The 27,225-nt window shown below is 38.7% G+C and overlaps 4 protein-coding genes across 7 annotated transcripts in view; 3 read left to right on the forward strand and 1 right to left on the reverse strand.

The window, feature by feature from the left end:
- The window catches only part of si:ch211-69b7.6 (neuroblast differentiation-associated protein AHNAK), a 4,289-nt gene extending 728 nt beyond the window's left edge, over window positions 1-3,561 (forward strand). The window contains exon 2 of the mRNA XM_046047337.1: window positions 488-3,561. Within this exon, the coding sequence (XP_045903293.1) occupies window positions 488-2,893 (2,406 nt within the window). The 3' untranslated portion in view covers window positions 2,894-3,561. The remainder of the gene's footprint in view (window positions 1-487) is intronic.
- Window positions 3,562-5,138: 1,577 nt separating this feature from the next.
- mrpl4 (mitochondrial ribosomal protein L4) lies at window positions 5,139-10,915 on the forward strand. The gene is made up of 9 exons (XM_046047658.1): window positions 5,139-5,347; window positions 6,960-7,041; window positions 7,406-7,577; window positions 7,849-7,900; window positions 9,088-9,205; window positions 9,377-9,483; window positions 10,015-10,124; window positions 10,217-10,290; window positions 10,644-10,915. Exons 1-9 carry the CDS (start codon window positions 5,300-5,302, stop codon window positions 10,787-10,789), a joined length of 909 nt encoding a protein of 302 aa, XP_045903614.1. The 5' UTR covers window positions 5,139-5,299; the 3' UTR covers window positions 10,790-10,915.
- On the reverse strand, window positions 10,838-18,714 carry hyls1 (HYLS1 centriolar and ciliogenesis associated). Of its 4 annotated transcripts, none has more exons than XM_046047548.1 (13): window positions 18,557-18,714; window positions 17,453-17,561; window positions 17,101-17,226; window positions 16,908-16,981; window positions 16,353-16,579; window positions 15,085-15,140; window positions 12,735-12,901; window positions 12,567-12,612; window positions 12,414-12,468; window positions 12,148-12,229; window positions 11,790-11,816; window positions 11,625-11,636; window positions 10,838-11,116 (listed from the first exon to the last, which is right to left on the reverse strand). In XM_046047548.1, exons 2-13 carry the CDS (start codon window positions 17,550-17,552, stop codon window positions 10,982-10,984), a joined length of 1,107 nt encoding a protein of 368 aa, XP_045903504.1. In that variant the 5' UTR covers window positions 17,553-17,561; window positions 18,557-18,714; the 3' UTR covers window positions 10,838-10,981. The 4 variants fall into 4 exon arrangements, with proteins under 4 accessions (XP_045903504.1, XP_045903513.1, XP_045903530.1 ...); XM_046047566.1 differs by having other exon boundaries at window positions 11,077-11,116; window positions 11,625-11,690; XM_046047557.1 differs by lacking the exon at window positions 11,625-11,636.
- A 4,302-nt stretch (window positions 18,715-23,016) lies between these two features.
- Window positions 23,017-27,225, forward strand: part of col9a1a (collagen, type IX, alpha 1a) — a 22,170-nt gene continuing 17,961 nt past the window's right edge. Inside the window, exons 1-5 of the mRNA XM_046028535.1 lie at window positions 23,017-23,148; window positions 24,072-24,146; window positions 24,960-24,998; window positions 25,105-25,167; window positions 27,084-27,137. Coding sequence (XP_045884491.1) covers window positions 23,074-23,148; window positions 24,072-24,146; window positions 24,960-24,998; window positions 25,105-25,167; window positions 27,084-27,137 — 306 coding nt within the window. The 5' untranslated portion in view covers window positions 23,017-23,073. The remainder of the gene's footprint in view (window positions 23,149-24,071; window positions 24,147-24,959; window positions 24,999-25,104; window positions 25,168-27,083; window positions 27,138-27,225) is intronic.

The raw sequence follows: 27,225 nt of genomic DNA on the forward strand, positions 1-27,225 counted from the left end.
AGGACCAAACATGGACATTAACACAGATCTGAAATCACCAGACTTTAGTCTGAAAGCTCCTAAGATAAAGGGTGGAATTGATGCCCCTGACTTGGACTTGCCTAATATGGACCTTAAAGCTCCCAAGTTCAATGTGAATACTCCAGATGTCAACATTGGATCACCCAAAGCAAAATTTAAAATGCCCAAATTTAAAATGCCCAAATTTAACGTCCCAAGCCTAAAAGGACCTGAGATTGATGGAAATTTAGATGGTCCAGATGTTAAGGTAAATGTACCCAATGTTAATCTTAAAGGTCCTAAAGCTGATGTAGGAATGCCAGATCTTGATATTTCTGGTCCGTCTGGAAAATTCAAAAAGCCAAATTTTAACCTGCCTGATTTTGGTCTATCGGGTCCAAAGTTAGATGGCCCTAACTTGGACCTGAAATCACCTGACCTAGATATCTCTGGTCCCAATCTCAGTGGTGGAATAAATGCACCAGACATAAAGATGCCCAAGGTTGATCTTAAAAGCCCCAAACTGGACCTCAATACCCCAAAGCTCAACTTAGACATGCCATCAGGGAAACTGGAGATGCCAAAACTGGCAAAACCAAAGGCAGAGCTTCATGCTCCAGACTGGGATGTTAATGCTCCGTCAGGAAAATTGAAATCTCCTAAATTCAATCTTTCAGGTACTTTACCAAAAGGACCAAACATGGACATTAACACAGATCTGAAATCACCAGACTTTAGTCTGAAAGCTCCTAAGATAAAGGGTGGAATTGATGCCCCTGACTTGGACTTGCCTAATATGGACCTTAAAGCTCCCAAGTTCAATGTGAATACTCCAGATGTCAACATTGGATCACCCAAAGCAAAATTTAAAATGCCCAAATTTAAAATGCCCAAATTTAACGTCCCAAGCCTAAAAGGACCTGAGATTGATGGAAATTTAGATGGTCCAGATGTTAATGTAAATGTACCCAATGTTAATCTTAAAGGTCCTAAAGCTGATGTAGGAATGCCAGATCTTGATATTTCTGGTCCGTCTGGAAAATTCAAAAAGCCAAATTTTAACCTGCCTGATTTTGGTCTTTCGGGTCCAAAGTTAGATGGCCCTAACTTGGACCTGAAATCACCTGACCTAGATATCTCTGGTCCCAATCTCAGTGGTGGAATAAATGCACCAGACATAAAGATGCCCAAGGTTGATCTTAAAAGCCCCAAACTGGACCTCAATACCCCAAAACTAAACTTGGACATGCCATCAGGGAAACTGAAGATGCCAAAACTGGCAAAACCAAAGGCAGAGCTTCATGCTCCAGGCTCCAAAAAGCCACATTTGAAGATGCCTGGTATGGGGTTTTCTGGTCCAAACTTTGACCTCAAGTCACCAGATCTTAAGGCCGAATTACCGAAAGGACCAAATTTAAACATGAATTCAGACCTGAAAACTAAGGATTTGAATCTCAAAGCTCCAAAGATGAAAGGTGGTATAGAGGCCCCCAAATTAGGCTTACCAAACATGGACCTTAAAGCTCCCAATTTAGATATGAACACTCCAGATGTCAATGTTGGTTTCCCTAATGCAAATTTCAAAAAGCCCAAAATCAAGATGCCAAAAGGCCCTAATGTTGACATAAATGGGGACCTACAGGGGCCTGACCTAAATATCCCAAATGTAGATGTTAATGGCCAAAAAGGAAAATTTAAAATGCCAAGTTTAAATGCACCAGAACTCAGTCTCTCTGGACCTAAGGCAAGAACACCAGACATTAATCTTTCAGGCCCTAAACTGAAAGGCCCTGGTTTAAGTATGCCAGACTTGCCGGATGCCAGGTTCAAAGGTCCCAAGTTAGACCTCAATGCAAAACGTCCTGATCTAGGAATAAGTGGTAACATAGAGTCGCCTGACATCTTTACTGACTTTACTACCCCTCAAGTCAGAGGAGGAATAAGAGGTCCAGATGCTGACATGACTGTACCCTCAGGAAACTTCCAGAATCCTCAGACTGATCTTGATTTGGCAGACAGAAAATTCAAACTTCCTTCTTTCAAGCTGCCTCAGTTTGGAGGCTCAGATCTTAATAGGGCATCATCTGATATTGACTTTAGTGCATCATCGAGACCAACAAAGCTGAATATTTCTCCTCCAAATGCAAAACTAAATATGAAACAACAAGAGTTTCATGGGGATTTCACAGGACCAAATGTTAGTGCACCAAACATGGACCTCAGCATGCCGACAGCAGAAATGCAGAATCCACAGCTGCATTTAAAATCTCCACATCTTGACATTGATGATCCTTCACTAGATTTCAAAGGGGGTTCTTATAAGAAGCGCAGATCAGATACCGCAGGGGTAAACATGAGAATGCCTACCCTAGACATAGATGGAGATCCCAGACTTCGTCACACTAATAGACAGTCACCTAGGACCAAAGTAAGGTCCAGCTACCCTATGGTGGATGCTCATTTAGATCACCACATTGATTACAACCATTCAGATCTCAATATTGATGATTTCACAGAAATGGATCATGTGCCTAGAGCCAGAGGTTCAAAACTGGACCTTAAGGCACCGTCAGGTATTAATATTGACATGAGGGACCCCAGACATACCGGAAGAATTCCTCCTGGTAATATTAATATATCGTCAAAGCACCAGAGAACAAAGCAGCCAACACCTAATGCACATTTGTCTGAAGATCCAAGAATAAGGGTACCTGACACTCAAGATGGATACTATGTCACTGCTTTTCAAACTGAAGCACAAAATCAAAGAATGCCAAACCGCAAATATAACACACTTGGGGGGCCTGATTTTCCTCTAAGAAATATGGACCTTGAAGTACCAGGTGAAAATGACCAAAAAGGGTCAACTTTCTTTTTCTCCAACCTCATGTAGCTTTTAAACCACTGATGTTTCCATAAGCATACCAAAGGTTTAATTTAGTGTGCTTTTTATATTTGGTTTATTTATTGTGACTGTTGTGTGATATTGTATGATTAATGCATATTCATTTGTTTTTTTTTTTATATAAGTCAATCTTGTTGTTTTCTATGATGCAAGCTACATTACAATGCAAAATGTTTGCACTTTTTTTATATGTAAGTTTAAACTTTTCACATTTTGTAATTTGCGCAATACAGTACTCATTTGAAAAGTATCTATGTACAGAAAAGTTAAGTTGTGGCACCCAACACCTCCAAAATCCCCACATTTTTATGTTTACTACTGATTTTGGTACTCACTTTTTTTAAAATAGATTTTAGGCTACTTAGAAAAAATGAAAGGGTGCAAGTTGTTTTGTAATATATTAACTGAATGTTAATATATCCAAAGTTATATTTTATATTAATTGGGTATGTGTACAATTGAGTTTATGTAATTTTTGTCAACAGTTTTAAGCAATAACATTATAAATGAAGTTCACAATATTTTAGGCTGTTTTAAAAGTCACTATTTAGTGATTGAAACTGGTTAAGTTCTGTGTGTGTAGCATGAAGAGACTACAAACTTTCTTTTCATTATACACTCTTGGGTTGTATAATGATAAATAAACTACCTTGAAATGTGTTTAGTGTTTCATCAACATTTACATTTACATTAGATGTTTACATTTATTTAAGTCCGATTTGTGCATTAGAATTATGGGTGAACAAATAGGTTCAACATTATCCTGTTTTTATTTTTATCTTTATAAAAATATTGTATTACAAGTGTTTTTTTTTTGTTTTTTTTACATTTCCCTATGTTGCTTTTATATTTTATGTAAAGCACTTATGTTGCTCAAATGTGCTATACAAATAAACTTGCCTTGCTTTTAAATGTACATATGGGCAGATGAGTGTTGTCTTTAGAAGGACTTGAAAAAATTAACTTGTCCTTAAAGAAACAATTTTATTTGAATTCTGGATCATTTCTGTTTTGAAATGCTAAAGTCAGTGGTTCTCAAACTTTGTTCCCGTCAAGGACCCAAATTAACAAATTAGACCATCTACACTCCCATTTGATAAGACTTTGGTAGGATCGCCCATCTGATGGGATTTGGGCTTTTATATGCTTTATTACAGAAAGTGTGACAAGAATAGTCATATGTTCTGTTTATTTATGAACTGAATTATAGTGAAACTAAGTGATTTCCCTTTTTTTTGGGGACCCTAATTGGAGAACCACTGGTTTAAATTGTTTGGCTCAGGTTCCTGAAGAGCTGTTGGGAGATTTGGCTTCCAGCCTTTTTTAAGTTTATTTTTAATTTTTATTCATTTAGCTGACCCTTTAATCCAAAGCAACTTACAATTGCTATATATGTCAGAGGTCGCACGCCTCTGGAGCTCCAAGGGGTTAAGTGTCTTGCTTAAGGACACAGTGGATTCGAACCCAGGTCTCTCACTCCAAAGGCATGTGTCTTATCCACTGCTCCATCACCACAACTTTATTATTTTCAGCTCACGACATAGTAACATAATTAGGCATCATAACAAGAGTTATATCACAGTATAAGTTCACCTTCCTTCTTAATGAAAATATATTATAATTGTAATTATAAACATATATAAAACTATAATTAAATAAATAGAAACATAGGCATAAATTAGATGAATGAATAGATGTAAAATTGTGCAATAAGTGCAATAAATCAAATAATGCCTTAAAACTGTAGGCAGCAGGATCAAGATCAAGTTCCTGTACAATATTAATTATATAAGCACATTTTATTATTATTTATAGAACGGGTAGAGTCAAAATACTTTTCTAAAAGAGTCGAATGATGGGATGACGGGAACTTGAGAATCTGGTTTTATCGGTATAGTACTTTAAGTTTTGTTTTCATAGTATAACATTACATCCTTGGCTTCTAGTTTAATTGAATGGTTGGTTGGAGTCACAAAATAGTCCTCAATTTTCTTTTTTCTTCCAGAATCCAAATATGTAGCTCCGACATTCAACAAGAATAAATGTTGAATCGTCTCATCTTCATCTTCACAGAATTAACATCCACAAATTTCGACAACAATTTGTTAGTAGGGTAGATGTTCTGCACAATTTTGAAATGCATTTCTTTCAGATGGTTGGGTATAACCATAGACTGAATAAAAAGGGTCCAACAAATGTACATGTGCGGCTATTTCCAGCCTCTTGGTGTCGCAACTGAGCCCGCGTTACGTCATCAACGGGCGCCACCACACCACACGGAAAAGCCACCTCGACCTTTCAAACACGCTTCGATTCCGTTTATAATGTGTATTTAAAAATGATTTGAGGGGAAATTAAAGCGTGTGTGAGACTGTGAAAGAGAACGGATCCGAAATGCTTCGTTGTTCTCTCGTAATTTGTGGCAGAGGAGTCGCTAAAAGGGTAAGTAACGTTTAACCTGCAGACATAAGGTAACTAGCTGAGCTGCACTTCATTGCATTATATCACTTACCAAACTCACTCAGTGTAGATTTGAACTAACTAGCAAGATAATATAGTCGTTTTATAAAGATGCTGATAAATAGAGATTTACTTTCCTCTTATGACTTTAAAATTCAACTCATATATGTCTTCCTGAGGGAATGTAAAGAAGAGGAGCTTAAATGTTTTATTCAGATGATAAAGAATAAGAATAAAACCTGACGTGCTATGTCTTGTTATTCCTGGAAACAATAAAACATTTGACAGTTTGGTATTTGATTGATCACTTCAATCTGCGGTTTAACATCACTTTTATAACAGATGATCTATCTAATGTTATTCTAATTAATTGATTACTCATGTATTATATTTTATCTGTAAAGAACTTTGTTAAAAGTGCTATACGATTACATCTTATTGCTGAACTAAAAAAAACGTAGTCTATAAAACTTGCCAAATCAAGTTTTTAAAATATCCACAATTTCTCAGAGAGGAATGTGATCTAAACGAATTCCATTTTTTAATGATTTAAAATTAGTTTTTTAAAGGGTTTTTGAAGTGGGGCTGTATGAGGCACATCCATAGTTGGTGTATCACCTGCAGTAGTTTGCAGTTTGGAGAAGCAGAAAGTTGTACCGGGTTCTACATGCCCACAGAAAATTGCATGCACCTCCCAGGAGGTAACGCCCAAAATGCTGGGATATGTGCTGGATGCAAATCTTGGCAGGTGCAACATCTGTTCTGTGGAATAATGCATCCACCTCTTAAGGTCCTTTTCAGACACTTACTATTGTGCACCGCAGTTATCAGCACCGATTTTTGCTAAATCTCATGTAATGCTACTTCTACTAAGTGTAATCGAGTATTTATGACTCTAAACCTTCATAAAATATATGCTTTGAATCATTTATCACCACTGATGAAACCCACAAAGAATATTATATGGTTTTATTCTCGGCAGGCATGCAGAACTCAAGGTAAACAGCGTACTGCTGTGGACAGGGTCTGCAGCAAAATGTATTTTAGCCACCTAAGAGAAGGCCCACTGGGAAAAATCAGTTCAAGTGAACACTATATTTTAGAATATTATTTTCAGTGCTTAACTTGCCATAAAATTATTATTTCACTACTGAAGTCATTTATGAGGTAAAATAACAAATATTTGCTGGCTACAGATGATATAATAAAATTTTGACACATTACACCAAGACATTACTCTTAGCTCTGTTAATGTATGATTGTGTGATTATTGTAACATCTCATTACTTTGAAATATATATATATATATATACACTTGTTACACTTGTTAAAGCACTTTGTAACTTGTTTTTGAAAAGTGCTCTACAAATAAGGATTATTATTATTATTATATATACACAGTATATGTCATTTACCAAAGTCTTTGAAAATAAAGGTACCGAAACCACAGCTTTTCAGACGGCTGTGCTGTGAGACATAAGGTCTAATCATAATTCCATAATTTACCCAGTAAAAATGTCCTTTCAGTACCTGTATCTTTTACTTGTGTTTGTTCTCAAGCTGCTCCACTAACTCAAGGTTTTCTCTTTCTCAGTTTGCCTCATCGTTTTCTGGCGAGAGCGCTCTGCCTTCCAATTTACTGCTGCCTACAAACCTTGTGGACCCTGCCAGATTAAGTAAATTAAAACTTGTGGCCTCTGTAAATATGGATTAAATCTGAACTTGTCAGCTGTGTGTTGCAGTCAAGCTTATACATTTCAAGTTAAAAATGTTTCTTAAGTTGCTTTACTGGATGTTTTATACCAGTATCTATTAGTATAATTTTATCCTCCTTCATATCAAATATTATGTTAGTCTGCATTCAGGACTGTTACCACCACGAAAATCAGACTCAGCAAATACTGAACAGTTTCCAGTGTAAATCTCTTCCACACCACACCAGCAGGATTTCTCTGCTCAGAAATCTCATTTGAATAATATTGACTAACTGTGTTTGTCATATGAAAAACATCAGTCACTGACTGCTCTGTGCTCCTGCAGAGCGTCCTCCTCCTCCTGCAGACTGCTCCCTGCCTGTCCTGAGGAAGTGCGACGCCATCGTTCCCGCCCACCTGAGCCCCGTCCAGACGTGGGTGGAGACTCTGGAGAGGCGGGACAGCGAGCCGTTGGGTTTGGCTCACCTCCACCCAGATGTCTTCGCTGTGCCTCCCAGGTAAAGCTGAGATCACTTTTTTTTTTTTTAAAGCTTCGATATCCAACTCTTCACCCGGAGAGTATTGATGGTGTTGCCCAAAGTTTTTGTCCCAAACAGCCATCATCATTAGCTGTTTAGGCTCCATGTTCCTGAACATCCCATTATTTCTATAAATGCTGGTAGTGAACCTGCAGCCTGAAATGTTTGAATCCAGTGACAAAAGAAAAGTCTGTGTGAAGTGGAAAATATGAATCTTTGTTCAAGCTGCTTTTGTTTTCTCTCCTCTCAGGCTCGACATTCTCCATGACGTTGAAAAGTGGCAGAAAAATTATAAAAGAATTGTAAGTTACATATTCACTCATTTTTGAAATGAAATTAGGGCTGGACGATATATAAAAAGTTTTATATATATTTAGATATTGATAATTATCACAATAAGTATCAAATTGTTATTTCTTTCAATGTTAAAGGCTGATTTTTGCTCCTGAGTGAAAGTTGAAGAAACATGATGGTTAATTGTGATTTAAACTCTACTTTATTCAACACTTGAGGCCAAACAGTGGCTCACTTCACAAATCTGAGGTGGAACATTCAAAACAATTATGATAAAATCTTTGTCAACAAATATGCATGAGTAAATTAAGTAAAAGCATCAACAAAATAAACATGTTAATAAAAAAAATAAGTCCTAATTCGCATATGATTCAAGGGAATAAAATCCTACATTTAATGAATATTTATTGAACATTTCTTATATTGTTATTGAAAAAAATTATATTGTGATGATGATTGTTGTTTTAATGTCCAGCCCTATATCGAATGCTTCATGCTGCAATTTTGTGTTTTGTTGTTTACTCATTTGGCAGACTTGTTGTGAAATGAATTCAACCTCAACTAGATATACAGAACTTAAATTTTAATAGTGACAGATACATAAGCACATAATATCCAGTGATTAGACTAATGCCACACATAGCAATTTTAGCCTTTTGTAGCAACAGCCTTCGAGCGCTTGTAAGAGCCATTGGGTGCAGAACTCTAGTGGACCAGTAGGTGGCAGCTGTCTGTTTTGGGTCACAGGTAGTAGGCATCAGTAAACAATAAATCTGAACAAAAATGGCAAGCGCTAAACAACTTTATTTTGGAAGACACTAGTAGGCTAAGGCAGCTGGGCGAGCATGTCAATTAGATGCCTGTCTGTGCAGCTCTCAGTGGCTTTAAGTGTGATCTTAGCAACTACAAGACTTGTTTCACTGAACCAGAGATGTTACAGGTACATATTTATACTGTTGGTGTTACATTTAATATCAGCTTATTTTTAACTACAACTAATAAATGAAACGAGGATCTGCTGTGAAACGGTTTTAATAATTTGCTGTCTAAACAAAGACTCAATGAAACCCAACCAGATAAAAAGAATGAATCTGTTTTCATAAACATCTATACTGTATTTTACATGTTCAAGTTTGAAACTCAACCTTGGCCACAGCTGATATTCACTTCACTAACGGTCATTTTAATCTCTCAGAGCCACGCCAACACAAAGGTCAGGTCAGAGGTCAGAGGTGGAGGCAGGAAACCATGGAAACAGAAAGGAAGTGGAAGAGCACGCCATGGAAGCATCCGATCACCGATATGGAGAGGAGGTGACTGCTTTTCGTTTTGTTGCCCTTGAACTCTGCTTGTTTTACTCGTACATGAAGCAACAAAACCTCAGTAGTGTCTTCATAGAGAGACACGTTTTCTTCCTTTTGACGTTTGATGTCGAGTGACTCTCAGGTTGGAGATCAGAGTCTGACAGGTGATGTGTTTCTCAGGTGGGGTGTCTCATGGACCCAGAGGGCCGACCAGTTACTACTACATGTTACCCATGAAAGTTCGAGTGCAAGGACTCAAAGTGGCTCTGAGCTCCAAGCTGGCTCAGGTAACTGAAAGCTTTTTAAACCCCAGTTAAATTTGGAGAACATAACAAACAAACAATGTCTCATGACGCTTGTGTCTGTTTAAACTTTCAGAGTTTAAAATGGCATTAACGTGTATTTCAAGTGCAGAACAGGACACTATTGAGTGCACAGAACCTAAATGTCTAGCTAAAACTAATACTTTCTCGTCATAAGAGCAATTTAGAAAATGCTATTTTTGTACAATTTTGATAGGCCTGTTTTTAAAAAATATGACTTTTAAATACTTCCAACTTTTTTCATCTAACAATTTATTCATCGATTAATCCGATTATTTAGTGTATGAACTAAAAAAATAAAAAATAGTATTGCTTGTTTTGTCTAACCCCAAAGACATGAAAAAGTAAAGCAGCGAATGCTTTTGCAAATTTAATACAAAAATAAAAAGGCTCAAACATTTAAAATAACATCTGATTAATTATTCTAAATGTTTCAGCTCTGATCTTTTCTTTTTTACTTGGAAGTGTTGAGCTGACTGTTGTATATTTTCCCAGGACTACCTTTACATCGTGGACTCTCTCAACATCCCCACACCTGACTCTCAGTACCTGTTGGACCTCATCAGACACAAACACTGGGGAGAGTCGGTGTTAATAGTCAATTTGTGAGTTTCATCAGCAACTGAGCTTTAAAAAACAAAACTACACTTTATTTGCTCTGTGATTCGCTCAGTACTAAAGTTCTTGTTGCTTTTAGAGATGAAGAGTTTCCCGACAACATCCTTCAGGCAACAGCTAATTTGAAGACAGTGAACATTATTCCAGCCATTGGTAAGTTAACGCTCAGCATTTCTTTATCTGAAGAGGTGATGTAATGCACAAGCTTCTATTGTCGTAAAGCTCTGCAGGCTACAATTTTGAACATTTCTCCTTACATACAGTACGTTAACTCTTGGATTTCTCTAATTAAACAAGCTAATGGTGACAGACATTTAATTAGCTAAATCACATAGTGGAACTCTCTCTTTAATGATGAACTTCAATATGTTTGAGCTTGTAGCTACAGCAACCTTTCAGGGTGATTATAAAATAATGAAGTTATGCACTACATTTCATGTGTAACAAAGTCTTCTAGGTGTTGAAAAACAAGGAGTGCTATGATTGTGTTTGTTTTTATCTGTCAGGTCTGAATGTCCACAGCATCCTGAAACATGAAGCCGTTGTCCTCACTCTGGAAACGATTAAGTTTCTGGAAGACAAGCTGCTTTGGCACGACCAGCGTTACACACCTCTGTACCCATTTAGACTGCCCTACTCAGATCTCCCATAGACAACACAAAATTACCTGTAATATATTCACTGACTGCAGTGACACAAATGTTTTATTAATGTGTTTATTATGTTTATCAAAACAAGTCACCAATAAATAATGTCAATGATAACAAAAAAATCAAAACATTGCAAAATTGTATTATTAAAAGTATCTTTTAAAAAAAGAAAAGGCATGTGAAGCGTAAAAGGCCTAAAATCGATAGCTGAATTTGTGTGGAAGGAGGCCGTTCGCCAAATCGTTCCTGATCTCCCAGCGGAGGGCCGAGCGCTTCTTCGCTGTTGGCACGGTGTACGTGTTCGGCACATAAACTCTGTGAGGTTTAGGCTGCAACACAGAACAAAACAAGACGTGGAGCCATTAAGAAAACTGTGTTACAAGTTCTTAATCCACATAAATGTTTGGAATTTGTTTTCTGTCCATGCTGAAATGCTGCCACTCTCATTCTGACACAGAGTACTGATCTTTGTGTCTCGCAGAGTTGTCTGAAAACACTTATTTGTGTTTCCATACAGCTGATCCCGCCATACAGGTGGTGTTCACATCTTTCATTACCGGTTCTTAATGGACTGCACTTGGATAAATTGGTAATTTATTTATTTACTAATTGAGACTTTAGATCAAATCACTTTTATACATATGTACAGTCGTTACAAGGACTTCCTGTATGGTGTGATCAGCTCTTCTGTAACACAGAAAGTAGGAGGTGACAAAGGTAAAATTTCCTTCTGATCTGCAGGCATAGATACTGGTTTACAGCTACAGGTGCATCTCAAAAATTTTGAATATTGTGGGAGAGTTCATTGTGAGCACCAGAAAGAGATAAAAGGCTCACCTTGCTTTTGAGCTGTAAGAAATAGCATCATTTTTAGCTTTTAAGCTTCGATGCCAAGCAGCCATGCTGTGTGGAACAGTCAAATCATTTCATTCATACATTTGGGCACGAACACAACATGTTGCCTAGTGCAGCTTTAGGGGGACGTTTTGGGAAAATACTTACTGGTGGAGGTTGGTATGCAAGTCTTTCCTGAAAAACAAAAGCAGAATACATAAAAGCAAACTGTTGTGAAGAAACAACACCAACATGTCATTTTCAGCCAACATTTCCAACAACAAAAGCCAAACTGGACCTTTAAAAAGCAGGTAGTAGAGAAGTATATGAATTTTATGGTATGAATTGACAGGGAAGAGCTGCAACATGTTAGTGGCTCATTCAACCAAGAGTCCAAACTGAACACTGAAGAATTATTATTAAGTATGATGGCATCATGACGCTGTGAGAGGAGCTTAATGGTCAATGTTTGTACAAGCAAATAAGTTTAAGGTTTGTTTTCTCTACTGAAGATATGTTCTCATACCTTTATCTCCCAGCGGAGATCTCGCCTGTCTTTCTCTCCTGGAAGTTTAAACATTTCCCAGAGCTGCTTGTACTGGAAATACCTGCAGAAAACCACACGACCAAGTCAACTATCAGACCAAAACCAATCTAATGGGGGTAAAAACGTTTTCGTATGTTATGGGCATTTGCTCTTTACCCATCTTTAACCACTTGAGCGCAACTCACTACACCATAGTTTATCCAGGTTTTGGTAGTTGGAGGTAAATTTCATGTTTTTAAACTTACTTTGCCACTGGGTCTGTCTTCTTTATAGTTTGCTGACTCATCACAGGTCGGATGACTGAATCAACATTTGATGAATAATAAAACTGTTTAGTCGCATAAAAACAACAATACAATCTGTATTATACGAGTCTGTACATCAGGTCGTTGACTTACAGGATTTGGGTTTGGGTCTGAGGTCACCTTCACTTCGAGCTCGAGTCTGTCCAAAACAAAACGATGGTCAAGTGATTTTTAGTGACAATCGAAGACATTTTTATGAGCTACACTTCACTATTCTTTGTAAGGTAACACAAACAGTGGAAGCATGACTATATTACCCACCATCCCTCTTATGTAGGATTCAAAGGCACTCAGAGAGATTCCCTCTGACTCTGAGCTCTGTGCGTCACTCTGACTGGTGACGTCTTCATTCTCCGCCTCAAAGTCGTGCTGAGTCGTCGAGGATAAATGAAGCTCCGCCAGCCGTTCGTCTAGACAGCTCGCTGCGTCTGCAAAGAAACAACAACCGCAAGGTTCAGTGAGATTTTTCCAGCTGGTGGGGAGGATTCAGACCAGTAAGCTTTCATAAGGCTGCCTCTAATGTTCAGTCAGTGGACGGTGAGGAGGAATCCATTTTTCATTCAAACTGACTGATTTTCCTTTTCATTATTGATCTTACGCCATTCTTTACAGGTAACCTCTCCAGTTTCCTCAGTTATCAATACTGACCGGACTCTCTCTTGCTTGGTAGATTAAAAAAAACAAACACCTTACTCAAATCCCAGTAATAAAACTTTGACTTAGAGGAACAGGATAAAAGTCGCATCTTACAAATGACAAGATTTCAAACAGGTGTGCACCCTGAATCTTGCAGAAGCAGAACCAAACCATCAGATGAGTCGATGTTGTAAATTACCTGAATCTTGCATTTTCCTCAGCTCCAATTTAAGGAGATTTTTAGGTGAGGACACAAAACCATCTGCAGCGACTTAATATCAGTAAGAACTGTTTTGTAAAAGTATATTTGGATTTGACTTTTAAACAACCTGATGTCCTGATAATCACACCGTTTTAAAAATTTTACAAAATAAACCGCATAATTGTCGCAAACCAAGAGACGGGAAACCATTTACCCTTCTTCTGCCTGAGGTTTCCTTCCCACTCCTCACACATCTTTTTGAACGTCATCTGGCTGAAATTTATTTTGGAGTCGATAAACTTGATGTCTTTGTTGCTTGAAGAGTCGTCCGGATCCTCCGACTCCACTTTGTCTACATCAACACTCCCACCTTCAACTACAGCCGCGTGTTGTTGCTCCTCTGATGCTGCATCTGTCACTTCATGTTCGGACGCTCCATGGAAATCTTCTTCCTGTTCCTCCTCATCTGCTTGGTCTTGATCTTCCTCTGGTTTCACGCCTGTGACGCCCACCTGTTTGTGCAGGCCTTCACCTCCACAACACGCCACATTAGCTTCAGGCTCGGCGTCCGCCGACACGCTCTGTTGACGAGTCGCGCCGTATTCCGGCTCTGTGGGTTCGACGCCAAAGCTGCAGAGCGAACGATCATCCTCTTCATCATCTCTCATCTCAGACAGATCTCCCCGACTGTCCTGATCAAACTCTGTCATGGTGTGATCGTCTCTGTAGTCTCCACCCTCCTGCTCCTCTGGTCTGTAGGTGCCGTAGCCAGAGGTCATCAGACTCGGAGCTGGACTATCAGAAATGCTGCTACAGCTTTCTTCATCATCATCATCATTTATTACTGTTGCCCTGCTTCTTCAGTTCAGGCTTTTCTTCCTCTGAACCCTCCTGGAAGGAGTCCTCTGTGTCTGCAACAGGTTTGGAGTCAATTGCCACCGCCTCCTCCTCTTCCTCACGCTCTCCATCAGACCAAAAAGAGGAGCTAAGAGAATTCTTATCATCGTCGCCGTCACCGTCCCACTGAGCGTTGTACATTTTGTACATGGTGGCGACGTACACTCCTGCTGAGGTGTGTGATCTGTGGAGACAGAGGGCTTAAGGAACGAGCTAAGAGGATTACAACGATGTCCCAGGAGCTTCAGCCTCTTCTCAAAGCTGAGAGAGCTCCAACTGGAGGTGACCAAAGACATTACATCTCTGCTTCTCCATGTTTATTCCTTTTATTGATTCCATATGATTTTAATTGTTTCCCCATTTTAAAGAAGTTTGACAGGTAACGCGACACAGGTGTGTGGTAGCACCATGGTATGAGTTCCTGAACCACCAAGATTCCTCAGTATTTAGTTTGTTTCAAAGAGACTCATGCGACAAAGATTTGAAAATTAAGTTTTAACGTGAACATTTTTGTGAAATGTGAGTTACTTTGTGATTTAAAAATGCATATAACATCCTGTATATTGTCAGCAAAGATAGCAGTTTAAATCACTTGAAATGGTGGATCTCTAATTTTGAGTCAGTATCACCTTTTAAATCTCTTCCTAAAACATATTTCTTTAATCATGGAAGTTATCCTGTTTTTTTTTCACTTTCATTTTACTGCAATTGTTTTTTTAAAATCTATTTTGTGCTGGTCCAGTGAATGTATTTCACTTTACTTAAAAGTTTATATTTAATCTTATAATTCTTTGTAACCTGGATTATTAATATTATTATACTTTTTAAAAATGTATTTAACAAACACTTTAAGCAAACATACACAGTCTACATTACCTGAGTCTTCACTGTAGACTGATTCATCGCAGACAAGTGATTGTCCTTTATGTTTCCTGTATGTGGAAAACAAACAACATTATTATTGTTACATTTCCAGCAAAGACGATTCCTTTAGGAAGTACAGAGCTCCTGTTTGAGAAGTTATGCAAAAGGATTTTTTTACTGGCTAGCTACAGTGATGACACAATAGATTTTTTGTGATTTGAACAGTTGTTTCTCATTTGGTGAGTGACTTCATGATGAATTAAAATTTTCTGTTGTCAGTGCCCCGGAGAGAACCCGCGCAGACACGGGAACATGCAAACTCCACATAGAAAGGCCTGGGGCGAGCGAGGTTCGAACCCACGACAGTATAAACCAAACACATTTGGTTTCTCTGACTGCTGGTCAGACAAAAAAAAAACGTTCACTATATGAATTTGATATTCGTACTGATATTTGACGATCATATTATACCTATTTATTAGACTATCAATTAAATGATTATTTGCTGCCCAACTGTCCACCAAAACGCATCTTTATGACAAGTGTACATACATTGTTTTGGCCTGCAGTAATTAGGCTATCAGTGGGAATATTTTTTGTGTGCAAAATACAAAAAGGAAGGTACAGACCCATAACTCAGATGCAGTTGTTTGAAATCTGTTTTGTGTGTCTATTTTTACTTTTTTTCCATGAGTGCATCTTGAGATGACCGGTCTACTTCTATTTTTACTCTTTTCTGTAAAATCTTCATCTTACCTGCATTTGGCAGATGAGCTATTAAGTTACATTTTGGTCATTAATCAGAACTTTAACTTTCTTATTGAACTGAATCAGAGATATCTGAGCTACTCTGCTATATGCACTTGAACTGATTTTTTTAATACCCAAGTCCTGAGAGTCCTAATTCGCTATGCTCTATTTAGATGAAATGACAAATAAAATACAACTTAAACTTGACAAGCAAATGAATGACTGTTCAAGCAGCTGATTGAAGAGAGACAGACCCATAGCGTGGTCAATTGGCCCAATATTCAAGTTATTTGGTGCGTACTATCTGATGCGTCTGCCTGATGTTGCCTTACTCTCTCCACAAAATAATTATTTGCAGTCTCTTTCTCACAGTGAGGAATACAGCGTATTAAGTTTAAACTGATATCGGATCGGTACTCGACGTCGGCCTACACCCAAACCCAGGTATTGGTATTTATTGGTACTGGACTGAAAAAGTCGGATCGCTGCATCCCTAGTTGTCAAGTGCATAATGCATTTGTGTCTTTTACCTCAGGACTTTTCTCTTGATGAAGCGTCTCTCCTGGGTGTCAGTAGTGGATGAGTAGCTGTCAGTGAGTGGCGGGTTGAGGGTGTCATCAGGATCTGGCTCCACCTGCAGGCTTCTGGGAGCTCCTGGAGGCAGCTGGAGCTTCGGAGCCACTGAGTGTTGAGCGTACGAGTCACAGGGCCCCTGCTGACATCTAGTATAGTCTCCGTTCTGATAGGTGGTGAGCACCTGTGTTAAATTATACACAGAATGAATCGATCACATGTGCCTGACACTATTAAATGTATGACCAATCTAAAGGTTAGTCTTGTCTTCATTTTATGATTATGACAGATTGATTTGTCTGGCCTGAGTGACAGCTGACTGTCGGCTCTAGAAAGAAGCTCTTTCGTTTCTGAGGGTTGTCATTGATGTTGAGTTTACTTAAAACTCTTTTTGATATCAAACACCAGATTTTTAGTGCAGCTGATTTCTGGATGTGGTGTCATGTTGACTACATTTCTATCAACAGAAATAAGAAGACAAAAATCTGGTGTGATGCGTGTTTAACACTTACCTGTCTGTCACAGTCCACTTTTCCGGCATGTAAGAAAAACCCTTCACTGGACTCTTCAAAGTAGTGCTGACTAACTGCGAAGAAACACATAGAATTCATCAGTTAACATACACCAAACATGTTACACTAGACTGCTGACATGCTTTTAGACAAAGTGGTTATCATCATCCCACAGTGAGGTAAGTGCCCTGACCTTTCTCTTTGGTGAAGGCAGGAGGACTCGGACGAGATGAGGCTGTCTGACCGTTGACGGTGGAGTTTATCGGAGTGGGTGATGTCAGGCTTTTCCATTCTCCATGTTGAATCAGGTCATCGAGATCTGACATTACAAAGACAAACAAAGAGAGACTGTAATCCTTTACGAGTTAAAACATGTGGTCAATCTTTTCTAAAGAAATCATTTGATAGTTCGTTTTCAATATATTGACCTACAATCACAATGCACACCATAAACATTAAGTGTCCCAAACAAGCTACAAATAAAGCTGAAGAACAATATGGCGATTGGGGGTGGGGGGGTGGGGTGGATGGTTTCAGAGTCTAACCTTGCTTGAATTCACGAAGCCGGTGTTTTGGGATGTTTTTGTAGCCCAGGATCGCCAGTTGTTCTTGAATTTCCTCTTCTGAGAAATCCAGATTGTCCATAATATAAATCTGTTTTGTACATTCATAAAGGAGGAAAATCAATGTAAAAAAGGTTATATAAGCTTACCCTAATTTATACAATATAAACACCTCTCGGTACAACACACCACAAAACACAGCCTCCACAACTCCTCGCAGTTTCAACAAATTCTAGCTTTCATGCTTGCTTGCACGCTTATTTTCAGAGCTGTTGTATTAGACTGCATTCGTTTTTTCCTTGCTGTGTACAGAATTACAGCAGCATTACAACAGAATGTAAAGCAACAATTGTTTCAAGGCAAACTCTATTCACTCGGTAATGTGTCTTTATTGACCATTACCATCAAGTCAGCCAGTTGATTGTTGTCCAAATGTTTTATTAATGTTAAATATAAAAAATTATTGTGGACCCTTTACTAGCTACTATTACTATACAACAGTCTTCTGTCTAACATTAAGTTCAAATCTAATTTAAAGACCTACCTTTCTTCTCTGGCTTTTACCTGATTCTAATCCAATGGTTTTTGTCAGGCCCACTTTTAATTATTATTTTAATTGTGCTTTCACAGCTTTTCAATCTGTAGTCGTTTTTCTTGATTTCTTTTGAATTTGATTTTTAACAGAGTAAGTTACTCCATATTCCTTTTATTACTAGTGTTGTATTGTGTACTTGAATATGCAAGGGTATATAACTCCTGTTGTTTTAAAAAGTGCTAACTTTATAGAACTTAAATAGACTGACTTGACTATTTAATTAAATTGGTTGCAGCTCTTGTGAAAACAGAATTTAGCAGTGGACTATTAAGACTTTCCGTAGCCCAAACTTTTTATTTACTAAACTAGTTCAAGGGTAATTACGTTACTTGTTAAATCAGCAAGCCAATTTTAAAGTGACATATTGTTGAAGAGGGTTTGGCGAAGCTCTTTCTAAAATGCGAGCTAAGCTAACAGTTAGCAGTCAAACAGTAAATATGACGATGGACGATGTGAACCAGCAAGAGACGTTTAATGTGTTTCTTTCTCACCTGCGAGAGGACAGCCGTTTGATGGTTCGCTGTTACAGTGTGTCCATCACGGTTAACGTTTATTAGTAGTAAAGTTAGTCGTCTTTTATTGTTTACATGTTAGCAAACCCAGCACCAAGACAACAGCCGTTAACGAGCTTTGAAAAAGACGCCTGCCCCAGTTCTTTATAAACTTCCGGTCTTGTTCTTCTTCGTTTTTCTTATTAGCGGTTGACAATCGTGTATTGTAGATTCTAGCGCCACTCACTCGGCTGGAGTGTGGCAGGCAGGAGCACTTGGCACAGCACCCAGTGGTGGTGGAAGAAATATTAAAATAATTTACTTAAATAAAACTAGCAATACCACAGTATAAGCTCCTGGTCCTACAATCAAATCTTCATTTGAGTAAAAGTACAGCAACAAAATGTACTTAAAGTATCAAATATAGGTTTAATGTGCTCATAATCAGTGTTGGGAAGGTTTCATTAGAAATGTAATAGGTTACCCTAATTAAAATGTTACAGTAGTTACTTTTCTAAATCTCTAATGAATTTCTTCAACTGTTAACCATTTTTTAAAGACAGTTTAACTCGCTAACAGGTGGCGCTGCAAATTCAAACATGAGAAACAATCAAAAGCATCAGAATAGTATGAAACTTTACTAAACGGCTGACTGGAAATGGCAAAGGAAGAAGGGGAAGGAAAAACATGCAAAGCAACAAAATGATTATTCTTTTGACAAAAAATATTCATGTGTGACGTACAGTGTAATCATGAACATTTTCATATATAACTGAAAGTTAATTGGGCCTAGGTCTACTATTTTGTCCCCTAGTAACTGTAACAGTTACATTTGGTTTTGATTAAATTACAAAACTATGTAACTAGTTACTCCCCAAAACTGCTTATAATACGAGGTATGTGGTAGATTTATTTATCATTTTACAACACAGGGTTGAATAATGAGATTAGGTTGTAGTTCCCTTTATGTTACTCACAAAACAACCATTATATACAAAAATGAGATGAGTATGTAAATAGACTGGGGAAAGAAGCTGCTCTGTATTCTGCTGGTGCAACAGCAGATACTTCTGTATCTCCTGCTAGACAGCAGCAGGGCGAACAGGCTGTGGCTGGGTGGGTACTATCTTTCAGTGTCCTTTGGGCTCTGTGCAGGCGCCTCACCTCTCTGATATCACTGATGCTCGGTGGATAGGTCTTCAAGCTACAGAACCCTCTGTTCCCTTCCACGCCAGTTTTTGTTTCCAGTCAGGATAACAAGAACGTGGCACAGGAATTTTTCCTTCTTACTTTCTGAGCTTTCTTCACCAGCGTGGAGACGTGGGATAACCACATCAGGTTATCTGTGATGTTGATTCCCAGGAACCTGAAACTGTTCACCTGCTCCACCTCAGCTTCACTGGTGTAGACAGGAGTGTGTGTCTTTACCTCCTTTTTCCAAAAAAAAGGTTAAAGACCAATGATGTTTGTTATGGCAGAAAATTGTGTTCTCTTACATTTAATCTTTTATGCATGTTCTTTTACTGTTATCCATCCATCCATCCATCCATCATCAACCCATTATCCTGCGTACAGGGTTGCGGGACTGTTATTATTATTACTATTATTATTAATAATTTTGTTATGGCTTATTGATATATATGTTTTGTCTTATCCTCCTGCTATACTCCTTATGTTAGTCCGTCCACATTTACTAGGGCTGTGAGATTGTTTTGGTGTTTTCCCCCTCTTGTTGTTCCTCTCCTCTCCTGGAATGTTCATTCAAGGCCCAGAGGATCTCTGTTCCCCAAAACACAGAAACCTACACTGTGTACATGATGATGCATCCCTTTGCTCAGGGCCAGACTCCTAGGCAGCAGGTCTCTGGACCAGCTGTATATGTGTTTTAGTACTTCTCTATTCATTCTCTTTTATTAATAAATTCTTCAAAGACAACAGTTTGTTGTAACTCAATTATTTGCTCACCCTCACCAGGAATATACACTGTGTGCAGAATTATTAGGCAAGTGAGTATTTTGACCATATCATCATTTTTATGCATTTTTTCCAACTCCAAGCTGTATGAACTTGAATGCTTATTGGATTTAAGCATTTCAGGTGATGTGTTTTTGTGTAATGAGGGAGGGTGTGGCCTAAGGAGAAAAAAACACCCTATATCAGGTGTGCATAATTATTAGGCAGCTTCTTTTCCTCAGGCAAAATGGGCCAAAAAAGAGATTTAACTGACTCAGAAAAGTCAAAAATTGTAAAAAGTCTTTCAGAGGGATGCAGTACTCTAGAAATTGCTAAGACATTGGGGCGTGATCACAGAACCATCAAACGTTTTGTAGCAAAACCTCAACAGAGTCGCAAGAAACGTGTTGAGAAAAAAAAACGCAAATTAACTTCCAAAGATTTGAGAAGAATCAAACGTGAAGCGACCAGGAACCCATTATCCTCCAGTGCTGTCATATTCCAGAACTGCAGCCTACCTGGAGTGCCCAGAAGTACAAGGTGTTCAGTGCTCAGAGACATGGCCAAGGTAAGGAAGGCTGAAATCCGACCACCACTGAACAAGAAACATAAGTTGAAACGTCAAGACTGGGCCAGGAAATATCTGAAGACAGATTTTTCAAAGGTTTTATGGACTGATGAGATGAGAGTGACTGTAGACGGACCAGATGGATGGGCCCGTGGCTGGATTAGTAATGGGCACAGAGCTCCACTTCGACTCAGAAGACAGCAAGGTGGAGGTGGGGTAATGGTATGGGCTGGTATTATTAAAGATGAGCTAGTTGGACCTTTTCGGGTTGAAGATGGACTCAAAATGAACTCCCAAACCTACTGCCAGTTTTTAAAAGATACTTTCTTCAAGCAGTGGTACAGGAAAAAGTCTACATCTTTCAAGAAGTCCATGATTTTTATGCAGGACAATGCTCCATCGCATGCATCGAAGTACTCCACTGCGTGGCTAGCCAGTAAAGGCCTTAAAGATGAAAGAATTATGACATGGCCCCCTTCGTCACCTGATTTAAACCCTATTGAGAACTTGTGGGCCCTTCTTAAATGGGAGATTTACGGTGAAGGAAAACCGTACACCTCTCTGAACAGTGTATGGAAGGCTTATAACTGTTATTGAAAAGAAGGGTGGCTATATTGGTCACTGATATATATATTTTTTTTTTTAAATGTCAGAAATGTTTATTGTTGTTTACAGTTGTTTCTGTAATTCTCACTTTAACAGATTAAAATAAACGTCGTTTATTAAAAAAAAAAAGTGAAATTTTCACTTTGCTGCGTAATACTTCTGCACACTAAGAGTTGCCTAATAATTGTGCACACATATATTCTCCTAAGAAAGCCAAAACCTCACTTTTGCTTTCTTAAATATTCAGGATTGAGGGTTTATTAACATTTTGGATTGACCGAGAGCACGGTACTTGTTAAATAATAAAATTTATCTCAAAAATACAACTTGCCTAATAATTTTGCACACAGTGTAATTTCCATGACAGTGTTGTCTGCAAACATCACAACAGAGTTCTCTCCAAGTCGGGGGAATCAGTCGTGGGTGTACAGCGTGAATAGGAGGAGGCTGAACACACAGCCATCGGGGTCTCCGGTGCAGGAGTGGAGGAGGTTTGTCCACCAATACGAACTATCTGGGGTCTGTTGGTGAAGAAGTACAATATCCAGTTGCAGAGTGTTGTATTTAAACCCAGAGTCTTGAGTTTGCTGATCAGTTTCATGGGGAGATTGTGTTGAATGTTGAGCTGAAATCCACAAACAGCATTCTGATGTAGCTGTTGTTTTTCTCAAGGTGTGTGAGATCTGAGTGGAGGGCAGTAGAGATGGTATCCTCTGTGGACCTGTTGGTTCTGAAAGCAAACTGGTGAGGGTCCAGACTGGCTGGGATGTTGTTCTTTATGTGCTGAAGAACCAGTTTAGCAAAGTAGTTAAAATGAGCTACATCTGAGGCATTAAAATAATAATGTAATAATATAATATCAGATATAATAAACAGTGAAAGGGACCATTTTACTGCACCATGAGTACTTTTACTTTGGATACTTTAAGTATACTTTGCTGATAATACTTACATACTTTTGAATTGCAGGACTTTTACCTACATTAAGACTTTTATTAATTCTTCCACCACTGACCTTTGATTACTTAAGTTGTCTCATCTTTCATATATTATATCCTGAAGCCAGGTAAAGGCCAAAATCATACTTTTTTCTGTCGTGGTCAATTCCTACTGTACTTGAAGGCATCAAACATAAATCTTTTTTAAAGCAAAGGTAAGTACACCCTACCCTGTTCGTGCTGAGAAGCCCTCCTCCTCCTCCTCCTCCTCCTCCTCCTCCTCCTGCAGAGCCTCAGCTTCTCATGAATAATCAGGACTTCCTAACATCCTCCCCTTCCAGCAGGCGGTGGGGTTTCAGTAAGGGGGGAAGAGTGACAGGTGGACCGTCCGTGAGCCCCGTCTAATCTGGGAAAAAAGGACTGTTAGCGTCTTCCTCGGCCTTGGGAAGACCATGGCTCTCTCCGGGATCTGTCGAGAGTCTTTGCTGGTGATTTTACTGCAAATCGTGCTGATTTGCTCTGCTCAGGTGAGATTATAGATGCTATTTCTGTTCTCCCCTTCATGTCAGAGACAAATTAACATATTCCTGTAATATTCCTATAGATGCTTATAGCATGTTTGTATTGCTCAGTGAGGTATTTTTTAGAGAACTTACTGTGTTTTATAGTGTTTTTTTTCTTATGTATCCTAATAATATAATAAGTAAAGAATCTGAGGTGTCTGTATAATTCTTAAGTTTATATCTTAACTATATGTTGTATTATTTTGTATCTCCTATGAGATCATACTTTACATTCCCATAGGCACTTTCAGCTTATTTGTGTTGCTCAGTAATGAGTAGACGTTGTTGTACCTTACTCTACTTTTAGCACTTATTTTTCACTATTTCCTACCACATTGTCACTATGAAAGCTAACAATGTGAGCTGGTAAAGTGAGATACTCATACTTTAATGCACTTTAATAACACAACAGTGTCTATTGGTATTACAAAGTGTCATTGTCTGAGCTATTTAGAGAATCAGTATGAGGCACGTGAATGTTGAAATTGGGTGAGTTGAAGGTGTGACTCATATTTTTTTCCAGCAAAATGTATAGATGTATGCTCTTAAAAACAACATTATTTACAAAAGACTTCAATGTTTTATGAAGTTTATCCCAAACACTGGTCCTAACTGTGGGCCATTCATCCCAGTGTGCACACCTGGCACCAATAAGGTCCAGACAGCAGCAGTAATCTGAACACATGCAGTTACTTAGGCGATATAATGGGACTAAAATGGGAATCCAGGTTTAGTTTCATGACCTTTCCCCTCACATCACCCAAACAATAAGACTCTGTGTAAGCTGCCCTTCACACCAGCAGCAGCAGCAGCAGCACTAGATGATATTTAGAGATGAATTTCAGTGAGTAAAAAAGTGAAAACTAATTTTTGTGTTTATTCTACAGAGGGGCCTGGTCGGTCCCAGAGGCCCCGTGGGGCCGCCTGGAGTGGCTGGTGTGCCCGGAGTGGACGGCATTGATGTAAGTCACTGTTTCATCTCTTCTCAACAGTTTTCAGCTGTGGCTCAGTTCATTTCTGGGTTAATCAGCTCAGTGAAGCAGGTTTTTACTGGTTTACACATGAAGGAGAAAAAACACCAGCAAATATATAAAGGTTCTTACATGACTTCATCTTCAATACCTTCACTTTCACTGTAAAAAGTGATGTTACACTTTAAAAACCAAGTTCTACTCTCAGATTAATTGACCTGAAAAGTGTTGAGTATGCAAAAAGCCACTCACTTGCTCAAAACAGAGCAGATGGGATGTAAAACTACAGTAAGGTCAGTTTTAACTAAAAGTTTAAATGCACAATGGGCTGAAAAATACCACAACCCAATAAACTTATATATGTATCATGTTCACATAGAAAAAGGACCACAGCCAGGATTTTAGAAATACTGAAATCATGAGTTCAAGCTCCCGCCCAGAGTACCAAATGCAAAAGGTCTAAATGCTGCATCAAAGCCCTCCTCACACTTTCAGAGAAACAATTTTGGTGGGACAAAGTATTTTAGCCTGAAAGTAGATACAGTCTAAACATGTTGAGTCTGAAAATACTGGAATCAGGCTATAAAATATCCACCATGGATTAGACTTTTTTAAATTGCAGAATTTAATGCCAGGTTAGAACAAAAAAATCAAATTCCCAGAAAATACAAATGGACACAATCCCACTGTCCCCAATGGTACCTAAGGGTGTGTGCAGCAAGCAAAGTCTTCTCATAATTAATGCATTTTTCATTTAAATAGAATTATTGTCAACATCTGAACATGTTCTTCATGTATCTTCAGGGCGACAGAGGAGAAGACTCCACAGTGACTGGCGGACCAGTAAGTGATTTCTGCTTACACATGCAGAAGTGTTTAATGGATGTTGACTTTGGGATTAATTTACCCAAATAAACAGTGTTAACGTGAGGTGAACCTCTGCTTCCAGGGCCCTGATGGTGATAACGGCAAAGACGGAGTTGCTGGAGCTGCAGGCCTTCCAGGCGCAGATGTAAGTAAAACAACATGTTAATTAATGTTAAGATAGTGGAGTTTAACGTTAGACACAGACTGGTGTGATGTACCAGACACATTTTACAGCTGACGGAAGATTCTATTGAACTTTAAACCCGCCAGCTGCTTTAATACAGTGGATAAAAGTCATTCTCAGCCCTGCAGGTTAAACTCTCCAACAAGAGGATGTATTGAATATCTGTAAGATCTGAGCTGGAGGACTTGAGACATTCAGATCTGCTGCTGTGTGAGCAGTTTGTCTTGGCTTCCAGTTAGTAAAACGGTGCAGGAAAAAGGTTCCCTGAATAAATCAATCTGGCTATTTAGGGGAGAGTCTCAAGTAGCTTCCTGACAGAAACAGGGGTCTTTTTGTGTCCGATTGAGGGGAGTGCAGAGGGATCGGCTGCCCAGAGATGGCTGGCAGGAAAGAACCGTGTGTTGGGAAAGGTGGTGCAGAATGGACTCAGTGTGTTTGCTGTCTGCTGTGGTGACGGTGCTGAGAACAGACCGGCAGATTCAGAGTTTCATATAGACAGAGGCAAAGAAACAACTTAAAGTGCTCCTAGTACTTCGTTGTACTATCAAAGTGGAGCTGAAGAGACATCAGGTTCTATACCTACAGTAATATAAAATAGACCAGACGGCAATGCACGAAGAAGAAAGGTTGTGTTTTGGATGTGTCTTTCTGGAAAAATGAGAACACAACATCATTTCTTTTGAGAAGAGTGTCTACGTTTTGCTGATTGACTGGTTTTAGGTGTCTTCGGTTCCCTTCGCTTACAGAAGTCTTCGAGCAGGTGGAGAGTTTTTTAAAGGGGTTGTTATTGATGGATGCAGAGGACAAGACACATGCCTTTGTTGTGAGAGAGGGTTTGATTCCCCTGAGCAAGATGCTTAACTCCAAGTTGCTCCAGATGCATGCATATGTAGCAATTGTATGTCACTTTGGATTAAAGCATCAGCTAAATGAATAAATGTATTTATGGAGGCTATATGTGAGGGGAGGAGCTAAAGGAAGGAGGGCCACACCTACTCCTGATTTTGAGTCTCCAAAGATTCATATTGTGGTTTAAGGGAATTTAAATTTTACAGCTTGGGTTTTTTTGTCTGAGTTTTTTTTTTTTTTATCAATCAATCAATTCTGATATTATTCTCACCAAATGTAATAGTGAGATATGGGAGTGCTGTGAGAAGCAGAGGCAGTTTGTCTCTTAGATGTTGTGAAGAAATATCCAGGTTAGCCAAACATATTTGGAAGAGAAAACAGCCCATTACAGTTTACAGACCGACCTGGTTTTCACTGTACTTTCAGTGGTTGCATTCCTTTTCGGGTTTACTTGCAAATAAAGCAATCTGCATGGGCCTGAAACTGAGACCCCAACCTGGCCTGTACCCACGTCTACGTCACGGATCTGGCCCAACTAAACTCAGCTGCTGCTGCCAAACCTGAAGCTAACCCGAGAGAAGCTGTATTTTTCCTATATTTCATTCATTACTGATTGATCGTTTGCCAGGCGAATGTTAGTTCACATTAGTTAAACTCTGCCTTCTCACTTTGCATTATGTAACTGCAACACATTCATTCACAGTCAAGAGTCTGTACATTTTCATTTGTTTGCACATAAATAGCAATAACAAAATCATGTGAGAGTGATGAACAATATCAGTATGTGGACTTAAATTTTTGTTAACATTGGTTTGTCCCATGTAAAGAATTATTCATTTAAAACGTTCTTAATTGTACAACAACATATTTTATCTGTATTCCGACAAAATAAGTTGTTTTAGGACCCTTTTATAACCCTAACCCTAGAGATAAAAAGTCTGTGTGTAGCGTTCACAATGTTGTGCTGTATTTTAAGCATTGTTTTCATCAGGTAAAGTTGTTTTTAAAGGATTTGGTCATCTTTGTAGGGACCTGTTGGACCTCCTGGAGATCCAGGCCCAGTGGGTCTAAAGGGGGGAAAAGTAAGTTCATTATAATTTTATTGAATTAATTTAGCTATTGAAATGTCAGGGCTGATTCTCACACACAATGTATGATTATATAAATATT

The sequence above is a fragment of the Micropterus dolomieu genome, linkage group LG01 (genome assembly GCF_021292245.1).
Source record: "Micropterus dolomieu isolate WLL.071019.BEF.003 ecotype Adirondacks linkage group LG01, ASM2129224v1, whole genome shotgun sequence".
Taxonomy (NCBI): Eukaryota; Metazoa; Chordata; class Actinopteri; order Centrarchiformes; family Centrarchidae; genus Micropterus; species Micropterus dolomieu.

What these genes read in the sequence shown, in the direction of transcription:
- mrpl4 (XM_046047658.1), top strand. Translation starts at nt 5,300, where the DNA reads ATGCTTCGTTGTTCTCTCGTAATTTGTGGCAGAGGAGTCGCTAAAAGG. An exon ending in GTCTTCGCTGTGCCTCCCAG is followed by an intron (nt 7,578 to 7,848) that starts GTAAAGCTGAGA and finishes CTCTCCTCTCAG; the next exon opens with GCTCGACATTCTCCATGACG. An exon ending in TCGGTGTTAATAGTCAATTT is followed by an intron (nt 10,125 to 10,216) that starts GTGAGTTTCATC and finishes TGTTGCTTTTAG; the next exon opens with AGATGAAGAGTTTCCCGACA.
- hyls1 (XM_046047548.1), bottom strand. Translation starts at nt 17,552, where the DNA reads ATGGACAATCTGGATTTCTCAGAAGAGGAAATTCAAGAACAACTGGCG. An exon ending in ATCAAGAGAAAAGTCCTGAG is followed by an intron (nt 15,141 to 16,352) that starts GTAAAAGACACA and finishes TTCCACATACAG; the next exon opens with GAAACATAAAGGACAATCAC. An exon ending in AATCCTACATAAGAGGGATG is followed by an intron (nt 12,613 to 12,734) that starts GTGGGTAATATA and finishes TGTTTTGGACAG; the next exon opens with ACTCGAGCTCGAAGTGAAGG.